The sequence below is a fragment of the Helianthus annuus genome, chromosome 6, assembly GCF_002127325.2.
Source record: "Helianthus annuus cultivar XRQ/B chromosome 6, HanXRQr2.0-SUNRISE, whole genome shotgun sequence".
NCBI classification, from domain to species: domain Eukaryota; kingdom Viridiplantae; phylum Streptophyta; class Magnoliopsida; order Asterales; family Asteraceae; genus Helianthus; species Helianthus annuus.
The window spans coordinates 3072365-3087291 of NC_035438.2; the positions used below are offsets into that span (position 1 = coordinate 3072365).

The 14927-nt window shown below is 37.6% G+C and overlaps 3 protein-coding genes across 3 annotated transcripts; 1 reads left to right on the top strand and 2 right to left on the bottom strand.

Annotated features, from left to right (window-relative positions):
* The first annotated feature begins 1929 nt into the window (after nucleotides 1-1929).
* LOC110864374 (cytochrome P450 87A3) lies at nucleotides 1930-6967 on the top strand. Its single transcript, XM_022113423.2, has 9 exons — nucleotides 1930-2260; nucleotides 2941-3262; nucleotides 3499-3648; nucleotides 4506-4757; nucleotides 4854-4943; nucleotides 5610-5688; nucleotides 5764-5870; nucleotides 6048-6175; nucleotides 6605-6967. The coding sequence occupies exons 1-9, from the start codon at nucleotides 2061-2063 to the stop codon at nucleotides 6699-6701; spliced, it is 1425 nt and encodes a 474-aa protein (XP_021969115.1). The 5' UTR covers nucleotides 1930-2060; the 3' UTR covers nucleotides 6702-6967.
* A 384-nt stretch (nucleotides 6968-7351) lies between these two features.
* On the bottom strand, nucleotides 7352-9586 carry LOC110945151 (pentatricopeptide repeat-containing protein At1g74630). Its single transcript, XM_022186765.2, has 2 exons — nucleotides 8322-9586; nucleotides 7352-7664 (listed from the first exon to the last, which is right to left on the bottom strand). The coding sequence occupies exons 1-2, from the start codon at nucleotides 9013-9015 to the stop codon at nucleotides 7528-7530; spliced, it is 831 nt and encodes a 276-aa protein (XP_022042457.1). The 5' UTR covers nucleotides 9016-9586; the 3' UTR covers nucleotides 7352-7527.
* Nucleotides 9587-9669: 83 nt separating this feature from the next.
* Nucleotides 9670-14022, bottom strand: LOC110864373 (replication factor C subunit 2). The gene is made up of 7 exons (XM_022113422.2): nucleotides 13738-14022; nucleotides 12418-12524; nucleotides 12223-12324; nucleotides 11936-12131; nucleotides 11641-11769; nucleotides 11329-11523; nucleotides 9670-10001 (listed from the first exon to the last, which is right to left on the bottom strand). Exons 1-7 carry the CDS (start codon nucleotides 13897-13899, stop codon nucleotides 9894-9896), a joined length of 999 nt encoding a protein of 332 aa, XP_021969114.1. The 5' UTR covers nucleotides 13900-14022; the 3' UTR covers nucleotides 9670-9893.
* Nucleotides 14023-14927: the final 905 nt, after the last annotated feature.

Consider the following 14927-nt stretch of genomic DNA (forward strand, 5'->3'; position numbering starts at 1 on the left):
TACATAAATCCTAGTTGAGATTGAATTGTTTTTTAGATGAATTTGTATTTTATGAAATTTATAGGGTTAACTAGTAACCCGGTTCAACCGCCCGATACAACCTGGTTCAACCGGTTGAACCATTTTAGAGCCCAACCCAGTATGACTTAAAAACCGGTTTTTAAAACATTGGTGGTTGGTCTAAAAAGTGTAATTTTTGAAAACTTGTGATAACACCTTAAAATAGCATATAACAAAAGAATCTAGAGCCATCTATACAAAATCAATGGTGATGCATTTAAGATTTTGAGAACATTATTCTGAATGCCTACCAAATATGAACAAAGTATCTATTAGAGATATTGGAAAGATTTATAGCAATAACAAAAGCTGAAACAAATCTGGAATTTGGTAATTTTTTATCATCATTTTGATGATTGGCTTCATACTTGAAATGGTCAAACAGATTCTTGCTACCTCTATCCTTTAGAATCTAGGGAAGTTAAGTTAATTTGTCATGCCCTAATCTACAATACCAAGTCTATAATTGTTTTAATTAACGGGACACATGGTAGAGGATCCTGTAAAAAGTGCTCAAAGTGTGAGAAGTGTATTATAACAGTATATATAATACTATATAACACCATATAAACACCGTATAACAATATGTAACACCATATAATACCATATAACACTATGTAACACTATATATCATTATATAACAAATATAACACTATAGGTTGTCTAATAGCATGTCTATGATAGATGTATAGTATTATATTTGTTATATAATGATATATGGTGTTACATAGTGTTATATGGTATTATATGGTGTTACATATTGTTATACGGTGTTTATATGGTATTATATAGTATTATATATAGTGTTATAATACACTTCTCACACTTTAGGCCATTTTTACACTATCCTTACCCCGGGACACAGATCAAATAAAAAGTTGATTTTGTTTAAATAGGTTAAAAATGCATCTTAGCTTATATTTATCAAAGCAAATAATGGCTAAGATGAAAATGTACAAAAATGAGCGACCAAATCCTATTGGGTCTAGTAACCTAATTAGTAGGTTAGAGTGTGAACAAAAATTAGATCAGGGTATATATTTTTCATTCGTATATATTTTGTATTAGACACTAGGTCTGAAGTCGATTCCTTAACGAGTCCATGGCAACTAAAGTTAAGAGAATTTTTAACAACATTTAGTGTTGCGGCTGACTCAACAGTTGAGCCTAAAAGAAAGTGTAATTTCTCAAATTTTGTGACCAAGCCGATTTATTGGGCGGGTATACTGTTCTTTTCACGGTCAAATCAATGGTTTTAAGTGGAACTATTTTCAATCATAATTTGTGGGGTTCAAAGGTAGAATTTTTAAGCAATAAAAAAGGAACATCATAGAAATTGAACGCAACGATTAATATGACGTGCCAAATGTTTTAACGTCATAAACACTCGTAAAAACATTCTTACACATGTGGGGTGGGGGGGGGGATATTCCACGGTCCTCCCAACCGCCGAGTCACTCCCGCATATCTTTCAGGACTATCTCAAATGTGTGTCATTCTCTACGCTCCACCACTAAGGAGTTGATGCCACTCACCTAGCGAGTCCATGGGACCATGGCAGGTTCTGGTCCTTGCGGATCCAAGAACGTCACACGACGCTCACAGAACCAGCCAGTCGCATTAAGCAATAATATAAAGATACACTTGATAAAAGAAATGGGGTGGTCTGCAGACAAAAGATGATGAGCATATTCATTTTTTTTGTATCACCAACCACTTGTACAGCTTTCTAAAGAACTAACTGTACCAAAAACTAAACAAACCACCATTATAATAATAATAATACTATTTAAATAATAAATAGTTTAAACTTCTGGCTTGTCTATATAAATACTTCCCCTCATGAATACTCATACACATTCCATCATTTACTTCTCTCTCTCAACTCTCTCTCTCTCTCATCTTTCTTTTGCAACTTCTGCCTCTTTAACTCTCCCATCTCCTTCCGCCACGTGTCTGCTTCTCATTGGTTCAAATTCTTTTTTCCATTCTGGTTAAATATGTGGCATGTTAGTCTGTACATTGCAGCCACAATCATGGTGGCCATTACACATTGGTTGTACAGGTGGCAAAATCCTAAATGTAAAGGAAACCTTCCTCCTGGATCAATGGGCTGGCCATTGATAGGTGAAACTATGCACTTCTTTGCCCCTAATTCAACTTGGGACACACCCCCCTTTGTCAAACAAAGAATGAAAAGGTGATTACTCTTATACTCTTATACTTATATAGTTATATATCATCTTTTATATCCTAATGATCAGACACCCCGCTTACGGTGTGCGCATATAATGTGTGGGCCGTCGGTGGGTAAAAGTGAAATTGCACTAATTTTAACGTTATTTTACTAATTTCGTCAAAATAACGTTAAAAGCGTCGGACGGTTAATCACAGTGGCGAAGCTTGACAATGAAGACGGGGGTCGAAAACGTACATACCCAAAAATTTCTATAGAACCGGGGGGTCGAAAACGTATATACCAAAAAATTTCTGTACGAAAACTACATATATAACACTACTGAGCGAAAAGTTCAGGGGGTCGGGCGCCCCTCCCGGCCCCTCTTAAGCTGCGCCACTGGTTAATCATGCATCATGTGCTGGCGTTGATAGCCGAAAGACAAGGGGTACATGCACTAATCGGCCTCTGTCCCGATTGTTGCTGAGTGTAATGTGCCTTATGTCCAAGGCTTGATGCAAAACTACTATCGAGCCGGGGGTTTCGCTGGAAGCAGCCTCTCTATTCCTACGGGGTAGGGGTAAGGCTGTCTACATCTTACCCTCCTCAGACCCTACCTTAGCTTTGCTATTGGTGGGATTTACTGAGTATGATGATGATGATATCCTAATGATTAGGTTCTAACGTAAACTGTTGAGTTTCAGATACGGGTCGGTGTTTCGAACGAGTTTGGTCGGGCGGCCCGTGATCGTCTCGACGGATTCGGATCTTAATTATATGATATTCCAACAAGAGGGCCAGTTGTTTCAGAGTTGGTATCCAGATAGCTTTACAGAAGTATTTGGGAGACAAAACGTGGGATCTTTGCATGGGTACATGTATAAGTATCTCAAGAACATGGTGTTGTATCTGTTTGGGCCTGAAAGCCTTAAGAAGATGCTTCATGAAGTAGAACATGTTGCAACAACAAGTCTAGAGAAATGGGCTGGGCTGGAATCAGTGGAATTGAAGGAAGCTACTGCAAATGTAAGTCAGTATTTTGTGTTTAGCAGGGTAGGGTTTGCTATTCAGAAGGGGGTAGCGGCGCAACTTGTTGCTCGTCTACCTGCCATTAGTCTGTAATCGTCTCTGTTTTTATAATATTAATAAAAATTCCATTAAAAAAATAGTCAGTATTAAACTATTAATGTTAACTTACACAGAATTCTAGAGTTTTTAATGAACTTTTTATTTAAATTTTTTTTATTATTTTTTTTGTGCAGATGATATTTGATCTAACGGCGAAAAAGTTGATAAGTTATGATCCGGAGAAGTCGTCGGAGAATCTCAGGGAGAATTTTGTAGCTTTTATACAGGGATTAATCTCCTTCCCTTTAGACATTCCTGGAACAGCTTACCACAAGTGTTTACAGGTATAAAAAATGTTAAACAATAAGGTGGCGGGAATGGACGGGTCGGGTGGGTTGGGTTGGGTTACGGGTTAAATGGATTTGGGTTGAATCTTTGTAACGGGTTGAGTTGACCTGTAAACACTTTTGTCCACTCTTATTTCTTTCTTTTTTACATATGGTGACCACCTTAATTCTGATTCGAAAAACAAAAAAGAAAATAATAATAATCCAATTTTTTTAATAAAACGATTTAGGAGGTTGTGTGCATTAAAAATTTACTTTTGGCCTGTCTGGCTTGTTTGTTTTTTTAATAAAACTATTTAGGAGGTTGTGTGCGTTAAAAATTGACTTTTCGCCTGTCTGGCTTGTTTGTTTTTTAATACAACTATTTAGGAGGTTGTGGGCGGTAAAAATTGACTTTTAGCTTGTCTTGCTTGTTTGTTTAAAAAAACGATTTAGGAGGTTGTGTGCGTTAAAAATTGACTTTTCGCCTGTCTGGCTTGTTTGTTTTTTAATACAACTATTTAGGAGCTTGTGGGCGGTAAAAATTGACTTTTAGCTTGTCTTGCTTGTTTGTTTAAAAAAAAACGATTTAGGAGGTTGTGTGCGTTAAAAATTGACTTTTAGCCTGTCTGGCTTGTTTGTTTTTTAATAAAAAGATTTAGGAGGTTGTGTGCGTTAAAAATTGACTTTTAGCCTGTCTGGCTTGTTTATTTTTTAATAAAACGATTTAGGGGGTTGTGTGCATTAAAAATTGACTTTTAGCCTGTCGGACTTGTTTCCGATAAAACTCAACGAACTGAAATTGACTTACTATAATTAAAAAAAAGATGTTGTAAGATCTAAAAGAATTCGTTATTATCTTTAACTTTAACTAGGGAAGAAAGAAGGCGATGGCAATGCTGAAGAACATGCTAAAAGATAGACGGGCTAATCCTCGGAAAGTCAAAAGCGATTTCTTTGACTATGTACTCGAAGAGCTAGATCGAGGTGATTCAATCCTTACAGAAGCAATTGCCCTAGACTTAATGTTTGTACTATTGTTTGCAAGCTTTGAAACAACTTCCTTAGCCATAACAGTAGCTGTCAAGCTTCTTCGAGACAATCCTCGCGCATTGCAAGAATTAACGGTTAGTGAAAAAGATTCAGTTCAAACTAGTAAGTAAAAAACTATTTTTTTTCGTAATATTTTCGGCCCAGTGACATGATCTTGCTAATGTACACAGGAAGAGCATGTAAATATCCTAAGAAACCGAGAAAATAAAGAGTCCGGACTCACATGGAAAGAATACAAGTCGATGACATTCACGTTTCAGGTGTGTTAAATAATTAAAATTTTAAGGCAAATTGGAAATAAATAATCTCAACTCACTGTTATTGGCTAATAATAATCCCAACTCATTTAATCACCAATAATAATCCGAACTATTCACTTTTGTTTGTAAAATACTCCCACGTTAAAAAAACACTAACTAGGTTAAAATATTGCTGATGTGGTTTAACATGTGTGGACTGACGTGGCTAGTTAACATCTTACTTGTGTATAAAATGATTATCAGCCTCATTTGCAAACACAATCGCACTCTCCTTCAAAACCCTAATTCTACAAATTGGGCAAATTCAGTCGATTGTGTGTGCAAATGAGGCTGATAATCATTTTATACACAAGTAAGATGTTAACCAACCACGTCAGTCCACACATGTTAAGCCACATCAGCAATATTTTAACCTAGTTAGTGTTTTTTTAACGTGGGAGTATTTTACAAACAAAAGTGAATAGTTCGGATTATTATTGATGATTAAATGAGTTGGGATTATTATTGACCAATAACAGTGAGTTGGGATTATTTATTTCCAATTTGCCAAATTTTAATTAACATAATTGAAAAAGTAGCCACCCTGTGGGTAAAACGGACAGTATTGGTTGGTATAAAGGGGACGGATGTTACACGTTCATTGATACCAATTACTCGATGTTGCAGATCATAAATGAAACAGTCCGTTTGGCTAACATAGTTCCCGGGGTGTTCAGAAAGGCACTAAGGGATATCAAGTTCAAAGGTAAACCAATTACTATAAACGATAAAGTTTGTTAATGTACGTCGATAATTTGATACGGATGTCGGATTTATGCAGATTATACGATTCCAGCTGGTTGGGCCGTAATGGTATGTCCCCCAGCCGTTCATTTAAACCCCGTCAATTATAAGGATCCACTAGAATTCAATCCATGGAGATGGGAGGTAAGATACATGTATTATGTATATGCAATCCTCGGGCCCAGTCCAGTGGGCTTCGTCTCATCCAAGGTCGGCCCACTTCACTAATGGGCCGAGCTGGGATGTGTTAAAGTTTATTGGACCGGGCCCAACAAGAACTCTATATGATATATTCTTATGAGTCTTGCTCCTTCTAAACAGAATATGGATCAGAAAGGTGCATCGAAGAATTTTATGGGTTTCGGTGGTGGAATGCGGTTTTGTGTCGGGACGGATTTCACGAAAGTCCAGATGGCAGTGTTTCTCCATTGTTTGGTTACCAAATACAGGTAAGACAGTGTGTAGTGGGGCGGTATGCCCCTTCATAGCGCCCACATAAAGCCCCAAACACCACTACGAAGGGCTTTATGAGGCAAAAAAAGGGGGGTGGCGTGATATGCATGGCGCCGGTATGGGGGATGTTTTCAAAGTTTTGGAGTTTGGACCAATCAAAAATTAGTTAGTGTTTTTATAATTAATTAATAAAAACGAAAATTAATAATTAGGTATTGATGGGTAGGGGCTTTATGACTACGGGCTCTAGTGATATAACGCCCCATAAACCCCCTGTGTGACGTGGCACGACACGTGTCGCATAACGCCCCACAAGGGGCTTTATGACTACGGATGGCCTAAAAAGAAATTTATTCTATATGAATGCATGTGTGTTTGAGAAGAGAAACAGTAAAATGTAACATATTTTTCGCTAAAATTGACAGGTGGCGAACGGTGAGAGGAGGAGAAATTGTACGAACACCGGGTTTACAGTTTCCAAACGGCTTTCATGTTGAGATCAGTGAAAGACAAACAGAATGAAGATCAAACATCACATTCTGATAGTAATCATAAAAATATCATCAAGAAATTAGAGACTTTCCTAACAAGAATATTGGTGTGCGGAAAAGCTGACGGCTGACAATAAGGCTCCTGAATGACTCTATTCAGGATCATGTGAAGCTCCATTCTTGGAAAGTGCCTCAATGTTAGAAAATTTAGAGAATTACAGAAAGAAGAAAGAAATGAGAAATGAGAAATGTACAATGTTCAACTCACTTTCTATATACAGATTTTGTTTTCCTTCATAGACAAAAACAAACAAACAATCAAACCAACTGAAAACAACGAAACTTCAAATCCCGAAATTTGAGATTTCAAAAGTAGATGAGATGATGTTAAATTACCAGTTATGTTATGGTTGCAAAAGTCGCTAGGCGCTCCCTCGTCGGTCGACCAGGGAGTTGAGAGTACTCAGTCTAGGCGGAGAGTACTCGCGGAGTACTCGGACATGTTAAATTATAAAGAAATTACTTTTTGGAGATTAAATATATGTCAAATAACATAAATTTACTAATATTTATAACAAAATATGTGAAAATGATATTCATTCCTTAATATGATAGGCATAGAAATTATGTTTTATTATTATTTAAGTCAAACTAGGCCCGAGTTGACCTACTAGCTCCAATTCTGGCCAAGGTTGACCGCGTTTGACCGACTCTGAGTAATTAGGCAGAGTCGAAGAAAGTCGCCTCGGCAGCCTACCTTGTAGCGACTACTCGGGGAGTACTCGGCCTTGGAAACCTTGTTTTACAACCATAGCAGTCTAGTTTATCTTATCATGGCCATTGTGGAGATTAAGTGTTTAACACGCTTCATGTAGCCCAGAGCCTGTCATGCCTTGGCTGTGAGACAAGTAAGTGAGAACTTTTAAAGCCGACCACATAGTTAAAGATATGAACCCACTCCGTCGCAGATTCTCACATGTGCAAATCCAGTTTACTGCAGCCAAACAAACAAGAACAGTTCCAGACCATAATAAGCAGAGGTAGCAAAATGACAATTGTGACAATTTATACTTGTTTTAAGCTGATTTAGGTTGTTGTAGACTGTTTTTTAGACTAGTTCCAGATCATAATAAGTTGGTTCAAAAGAACCGAACGAACACGAACACGAAGAAGACCTGGTTCGTGTTCGTTTGTTAAGACTTAGGGAAATATATGCGTTCATGAACACTTACACAGAACGAGATTTATGTTCGTGTTCGTTCATTAAGGAAATGAACGTGTTCGTTTGTTTATTTTAGGTAACGAACGTTAATGAACAATTGAACACAAACTAATGTTCATGAACACAAATGAAAACAAACGAACACAAACAAGCGTTCATGAACAAAATATATAATACACTGATAGTTATTAAATATTTTATTTTTAGGAATTTTGAAGTATTTAAATAATATATATAAGAATTAAAAACACTAATGAGTTGTTGAACACAAACGAATATGTTACTGAACATTCACGAACATAAATGAACGAACGCGGCACGTGTTCATGTTCGTTCATTTATTAAACGAACCCAAACGAACTTCCCGCCAAACAGTTCAGGAACAATTCTGTAATCGTTGACTCATTTCTTTGACAATTTCAACATTACCATGATGTGCACTGACCGATAGCAAAGATCTCCACATTGCAGCATCGGCTTTACGATTCGGCATCGTCAAAGCGATGTTTTTCACTTCTTCTAACCTCCCAACTCGACCCATCGCACCCACCAAACACGTGTAATGCTCAGCCCACGGTTCTAATTTATACTCTAGTTTCATCTTTCTGAACCAATGTTCTGTCTCATCGGTTAAACCCTTGTTGCAAAAAGCCGTCATGACCGATAAAAAACTATATTCATCCGGCACAAGACCTCGAAACTCCATCATCGAATAAAGCTCCAAAACCGAATCATTATCCCCTTGTGCATAGTTAGAGATCAATGCATTCCACCCTACAACATTCATAACCGACACAATCCCATCAAACACCAAACGTGCTTCGTCTACCATCCCATATTTCCCATACCCATCAACCAGCCCAGTCCCTACTACCACATTCAAGTCAAGCCCGTTAACAAACGAATGCGCATGAACCATCCTACACTGTTCCAAACGAGCTAGTTCCGCCGACGCACGCAATGCACCTGACACACTATACTCCGTAGACCCGAAACCACAAGCTCTCATCTCACAAAAGTACAACAAAGCATCAACCGGTCTAGAGTTCTGCACAAACCCGACAATAACCGACAAAAAACAAACCGGGTCTCCGAGGCATTTCATCGAACATCTTGCGGGCATTGTACGAAAATTGAGATTTAGAGTAAAAGTGAATAAGGGCAGAACCGGAAAAGGGTTGCGCGGCGATGGAGAGCTTGATTGAGAGGGCGTGAAGCTGGAGACCAAAGGGGAAACAACGGAGGGTGGCGCAGGTTTTGAAAAGAATGGCTAACGTGCGCTGGTTTGGGAGAGTGGGGTGACGGAGCATGGAGATGAAGTGGGTGAGGGCGGCAGGGGTGCCGGAGTGGGCGGAGATGAGGGTGGTCCATGAGACGACGTTGGGTGATGGGATTTGGTGGAAGAGACGAACGACATCGGTTACAAGGTGGGATTTGAAGTAGAGGTTTATGAGATTGTTGAGGTGGTACCGGTTCTCGGTGTTGGTTTTGATCACGTGTATCCGACAAGGGTCCGGTACCATTTTTTCCGGTGTGCTCAGAAGTTCATGAAGCATTTTGGTTTACGATTAAGACTAGATTGCATTTTACGTACTTTCAGTTTTAACGAATTGCAGACACCGTCCTTTAACTACTGAAATGATAGCATAATCATCATCAAAATAGTATCCATCAATATATAGAAATAAGTAAGGAATTGACGGGGTCATGTGAGTTTTCCAGTCTCACGGTTAAAAAAAGGCGCCCTTGATGAACCGCCATGCCATATTGACTTGAATGGAAACAAACATTACACCATTGAATATTTAGTTCAAAAATCAACACCACCAAGATCAAAATAAAGATCAGGACACTAGATTACTCCACATAAAGATACCGGTGTCACGTGAAATCGGCATCTAGCTGAGCCAACCATGTTCACTAAAAACGGAAAATTAAAATATCTCGCATATGTCAATGTAGCCACACACTTCGTACTGTTCTACAATAGCCTAAAGTCTATCACGCCTTGGCAGTTAAACAAGCAAGTGAGAACTTAGAAAGCAGACCACATAGTTGAAGATACGAACCAACTCCATCACAGATTCTCATATGAGCAAATCCAGTTTCCTGCAACCAAACAAACATAGAAAATGTTTAATTGTGATCAGACCGTCGCAAACTTATTAGATGGGTCATGGGTATAGGTGACAATCTTGACCCATTCTTCAAGGAATGAGTTAATTTGGGCAAATATCAATTGTATATGGGTTTATTTGGGTCATCTCAAATTAATGAACGGGTCAATATGGGGCACCTTAAATTACTCAACGGGTTAATTTGGGCAAATATCAATTGTATATGGATTAATTTGGGTCATCTCAAATTAATGAACGGGTCAATTTGGATCATCACAAACTAGTAAGGAGTCAAAACTCAAACCCACCGTCGGCCCACAACCTCCAGGGTCAAAACCTCCCCGGCCACCACCATCTCCACTGCCACCCCGCCCGTCACCACCACTACCACCACCAGATTGATAGTTTTTTAAGAAAAGTAGAAAACAACCCGTTTTGACTTGAACTCATTTTGCTCCAAACCCGTTTTGACCTGGACTTATTTTGGTCCAAACTCGTTTTGACCCAAACTCATTTTGTTCCAAACCCGTATTGACCCAAACTCATTTTGCTCCTAACCCGTATTGACCCAAACTTGTTGTGACCCGTGACTTGAGCCCGCCTGACCCGCCCAGTTTGCGAGGCCTAGTCATGGGTCATATCACATCATTCAGTCTCTGTCCATTAACTCCAATGGATATATCCCAATAACTTTTTTGACTTTACTATTAATATAAAACTTCTTGTACATGCGGTGTCCACGTTTAGCATGTTCAACAGGCGAAGATGGCCTTTCAACAAGTAGAAGTCATGATATATATATATATATATATATATATACAGAGGCCGGTTATTGTACAATTGGCCTTAACGTAAGATGCAATGCGGCTTCACAAACCCTGACAGCCTATAACCTGCGGATTCATAAACCCTGACAGCCTGTGGATTTACTAAACCCTGACAGCCTATAACATGCGGATTCACTAAAACCCTGACAGCCTATAACATGCGGATTCACTAAACCCTGACAACCTGTAACATGCGGATTCACTACCCCATACACTATATAACATGCATATTTTACAAACCCGGACACTACTTCACAAACCCAGACACCTATAACGTGCGGCTTAACAAACTCAGAAACATATAACATGCTCATCGCGTACGCTCATACGTTAAGGTCAATTGTATTTTACACTTTCTCTGTATATATAACCACAGCAAAAACAAATGAAAAGGATTATGCAATGTTAACCTGACAAGTAACCCATTTTTCACATTATTACTCATGTTAATGAAATTGATCTGGATAATATGTATATATGTATTCTTGTTACCTTCATGAATTCCAGTTTCAGGTACTCTGCCATATCATAATTCTTTATGATTCTGAAAAGGGTTGTGATGATATCAGTTGGAGAATAGCCCAGATCATACAGCTGCTTTAGACCAGAACAAGCCTCATCAAATCTTCCCTCAATCACATTGCGAACCATATTCTTCACATGCAACGGATGAGGCTGGTCGCACACCTGAAAACCCAAACAAATAACATAATTTATGCGACACAAAATGCAATTTATCAGACGTATACTTCATCTAGAGTATATGATTGGGTAAAGTTCAAAAAGCAGGAAAGAGTTTGTGACCTTAAACACGTTTTCTTGGTTGACAAATCGAAATCCAGCATAAGTGGCTTGTAAATTATTCAACGCTTGTCGCATATCACCATCAGCAGTAAAAATAATCGCTTCAAGCCCTTCTGGGACATAAGGCACCTACATCAGTTATAAAAAAGCATCAACACATTACGCATCTATGACGTTATAAAAGACATGAAGAATGTATACAAACTTATTATTAACGCAAATAAATAACATTATCCGCATCGATAAAACAAACTATTGGACAATTTTTTTTTTTTGCAGTAGGAAAAATAATTACCTTTTCAGCATCAGCAACAACCTTGAGACGACCGAGAATTTCATCATCGGACAGCCTGGAAAACCGTACAAGTGCACACCGACTCTGGATGGGTTCGATTATTTTAGAAGATGTGTTGCATGCAAGAGCAAAGCGAGTAGAGTTTGAATATATTTCCATTGTCCTTCTTAATGCTTGTTGTGCTCCAGATGTCATGCTAAATCACATCCGAAAAAAGAATTAGATTCAGAGCTGAGCAAAAACAAATATCATAGTTGAATACGGGTCGATAATAATTAGCTTGTTACCTGTCAGCTTCATCCAAAATTATTACTTTGTGCCTTCCAGCAGGTAATGTAACTTTCTTTTGAGCAAACATCTTGATTTTGTTTCTCACAACATCAATGCCTCTGGTAAGAGAAAAATACAAGAAATAATGAGCTTGAAACAAAGAACTACAGATTAGAAAATTTAATATGAAAATCAGTTAAAAATCTGCAGACCTATCATCTGATGCATTTAGCTCTAAAACAGCCTCCTTGTAATTTGCTCCAAGTAGTTCATGTGCGAGAGCTAATATGCTTGTAGTCTTACCAGTTCCAGGAGGACCCTGAAAGAAAAACAGACGTATGTTCAAAAGGGTATTGAAGAACCACCCCCTCTCTCATTAATGCCTTGAGCATATTATTCAATACAGTTATACAGACGAACAACTTTACACATAATGTAAAATCACCAGACTTCAAATCTCGAACTTGAGAATAGAAATGCACATTGAAAAAGACAACCCATACATACTTTCCTTTTTCATGTATTGTAGTTAATTGCTTTAAAGTTAAAAGAATAACAAAATGATAGAAAACAAATTCCTTTGTCGGATTACATAGTTTTAGGATCTTTCATTTTGTTCATTTACCATTATGCTTAAGTACTTTGTTAACCTAAACTGGAAGTAACTGTCAAATGTTGTATTTACTGTTGACAGTTCTAGTAGTGCATAAAAATTCACATGTATTTTATCTACACTATTCTCATGGTTGTCAAAAAAATCCCGACTAGTCCCTGATTAGTCACCGATTAATCATTAATCGGAGGTTCACCGATTAATCGCTAGGCGGTCAATGGCGGTCCTATTCTGGCCAAATTTTGGCCAGACGCCGGCCAAATTTCGACCAAACCTTATAAATCCCTTCCAATTACTTAAAAAATAGGTCAATGAGAGGTTAAAACTTGTCTACTTTAAAAAACTACATATAAATATGTGTGTGTATATATGTAACTAAAAATTACATATAAAAATCTCAATCCGATTAATTCTGATTAATCCCTATTAATCCCCATTAATCGCTAGTCGGTACCCCATCTCCCGACTAGCACCTAGCGATTCTTACAACACTGACTATTCTCTGAAAAACAAAGTGCCATTGCAGAAGAAATTTATAAAAACAAAAACATGTGAGTTTCTTGCTGAAATGAGAGGTTAATTTCTTAGGGAATTTTAACATTGGCTTAAAATCTTGCTTTCCAAGGCATTGTTTCTATTGAGTGTGCAATCACATTGAGTATCTCCATGCACACCAAGTGTTTGGTAATTTGCTTCAGTGAATATCGAAACACAACTTCACATAAAGATAGAAATTCAATTACTACTGAGGCTAACTCATAAAGATAAAGATTTAATTCGTTATCGTCTTAAACTCCACATGAAAAAAGCCCTAATTAAGATTCTATAAAACTCGATAGAATTGTCACTCTTATCACTCATCAACGAGTTTACAATTATCATCATCAAATCGAACAAAAGATAGGGTTGTGGTACTCACAGCTAGAATCAGATTGGGCATGTTACCATCGCGTGCGATTACTTCGAGTCTGGAGACTGCATCTGCGTTTCCGACAATGTCTTTCACCTTTGTCGGTCGGAACTTCTCCACCCACGGGATCTCGAAGCCATGGCTAGACGAAGTTGAGGATGAGGACGCCATTGAAATTTCTCGTCTGCAAAATACCGCTTAAGAAACCCTAGATTTTTCAATTTGGAGGGAAAATTGACAAAGAAATCCCCAAATTTTTATTGAGAACTTGAACTAACTTCACATTTAGACTCTCATGTACGTTCTTTTGACAATTTGACCCCTAAATCCTTTTCTATTCTTTTATTTAGTCCCTTTGGATAAAAAAAATTACGAAAAACCGGTCTTTAGGATTGGTTTTGCAATTCAAAAAGGGGGGGTTGCGGCGGAGCTTGTTGCCCTGTTTACCTGCCACTTGTTTGTAATTTGTTACTTTGGCATTTTAATGAAAAAAAAAACCGTTAAAAATGATGTACGTTAAGAAATAGATAAGTTTTTTTTTTTTTTTGGGCTGAGAAGCCCTCAGCCAACTTAGGTTCATCGATTAGGTTAACCATTTGTTCAATCGAATTCATTTCTGATTGTTTTTGGTTAAAAGCTAGACAAACCGGATTCAACCAAATCAGTCGATTTTAGTGAAAATTTAAAGGCTGATTTTCAACTAATATCGTTGGTTGATTTTGAATTATGTACTTGATGATGTAATTTTTTTTCTAGAAAAAGGTTAATTTCCATTTAACAAGTTAATTTATGTTTTGAATAAAGTTAATTTAGCATGAACCATTTTAGACTTCGTAGCCAATATTGTTTTCACCAACAACTACAGTATAATTATAAGTAGCCCACAAGATAAATTACATATACTAAAAAACAATAGCTATTGTTTATGGCAATATAGTACAGTGGCATCTTAAGGGAGGGGCGAGGCTTAGAGACCTTTAGATCGTGAGTTTGATTCATACAATGGGTTTTTTTCTCAAATTTATTAGGTTTCCTGCTGAATTGATGTATAAACATTATAGCCTAGTGGATAGTAGAGATGGGTATGATCAAATAGTTTCGATGATGACACGATAATATTTCAATGGTCCGTCAGTGATTCAAAATTGTCGTTAAAAAACTATTGAGTTAAAAGCGTGGTTGGTCCCTGTGGTTTGCAA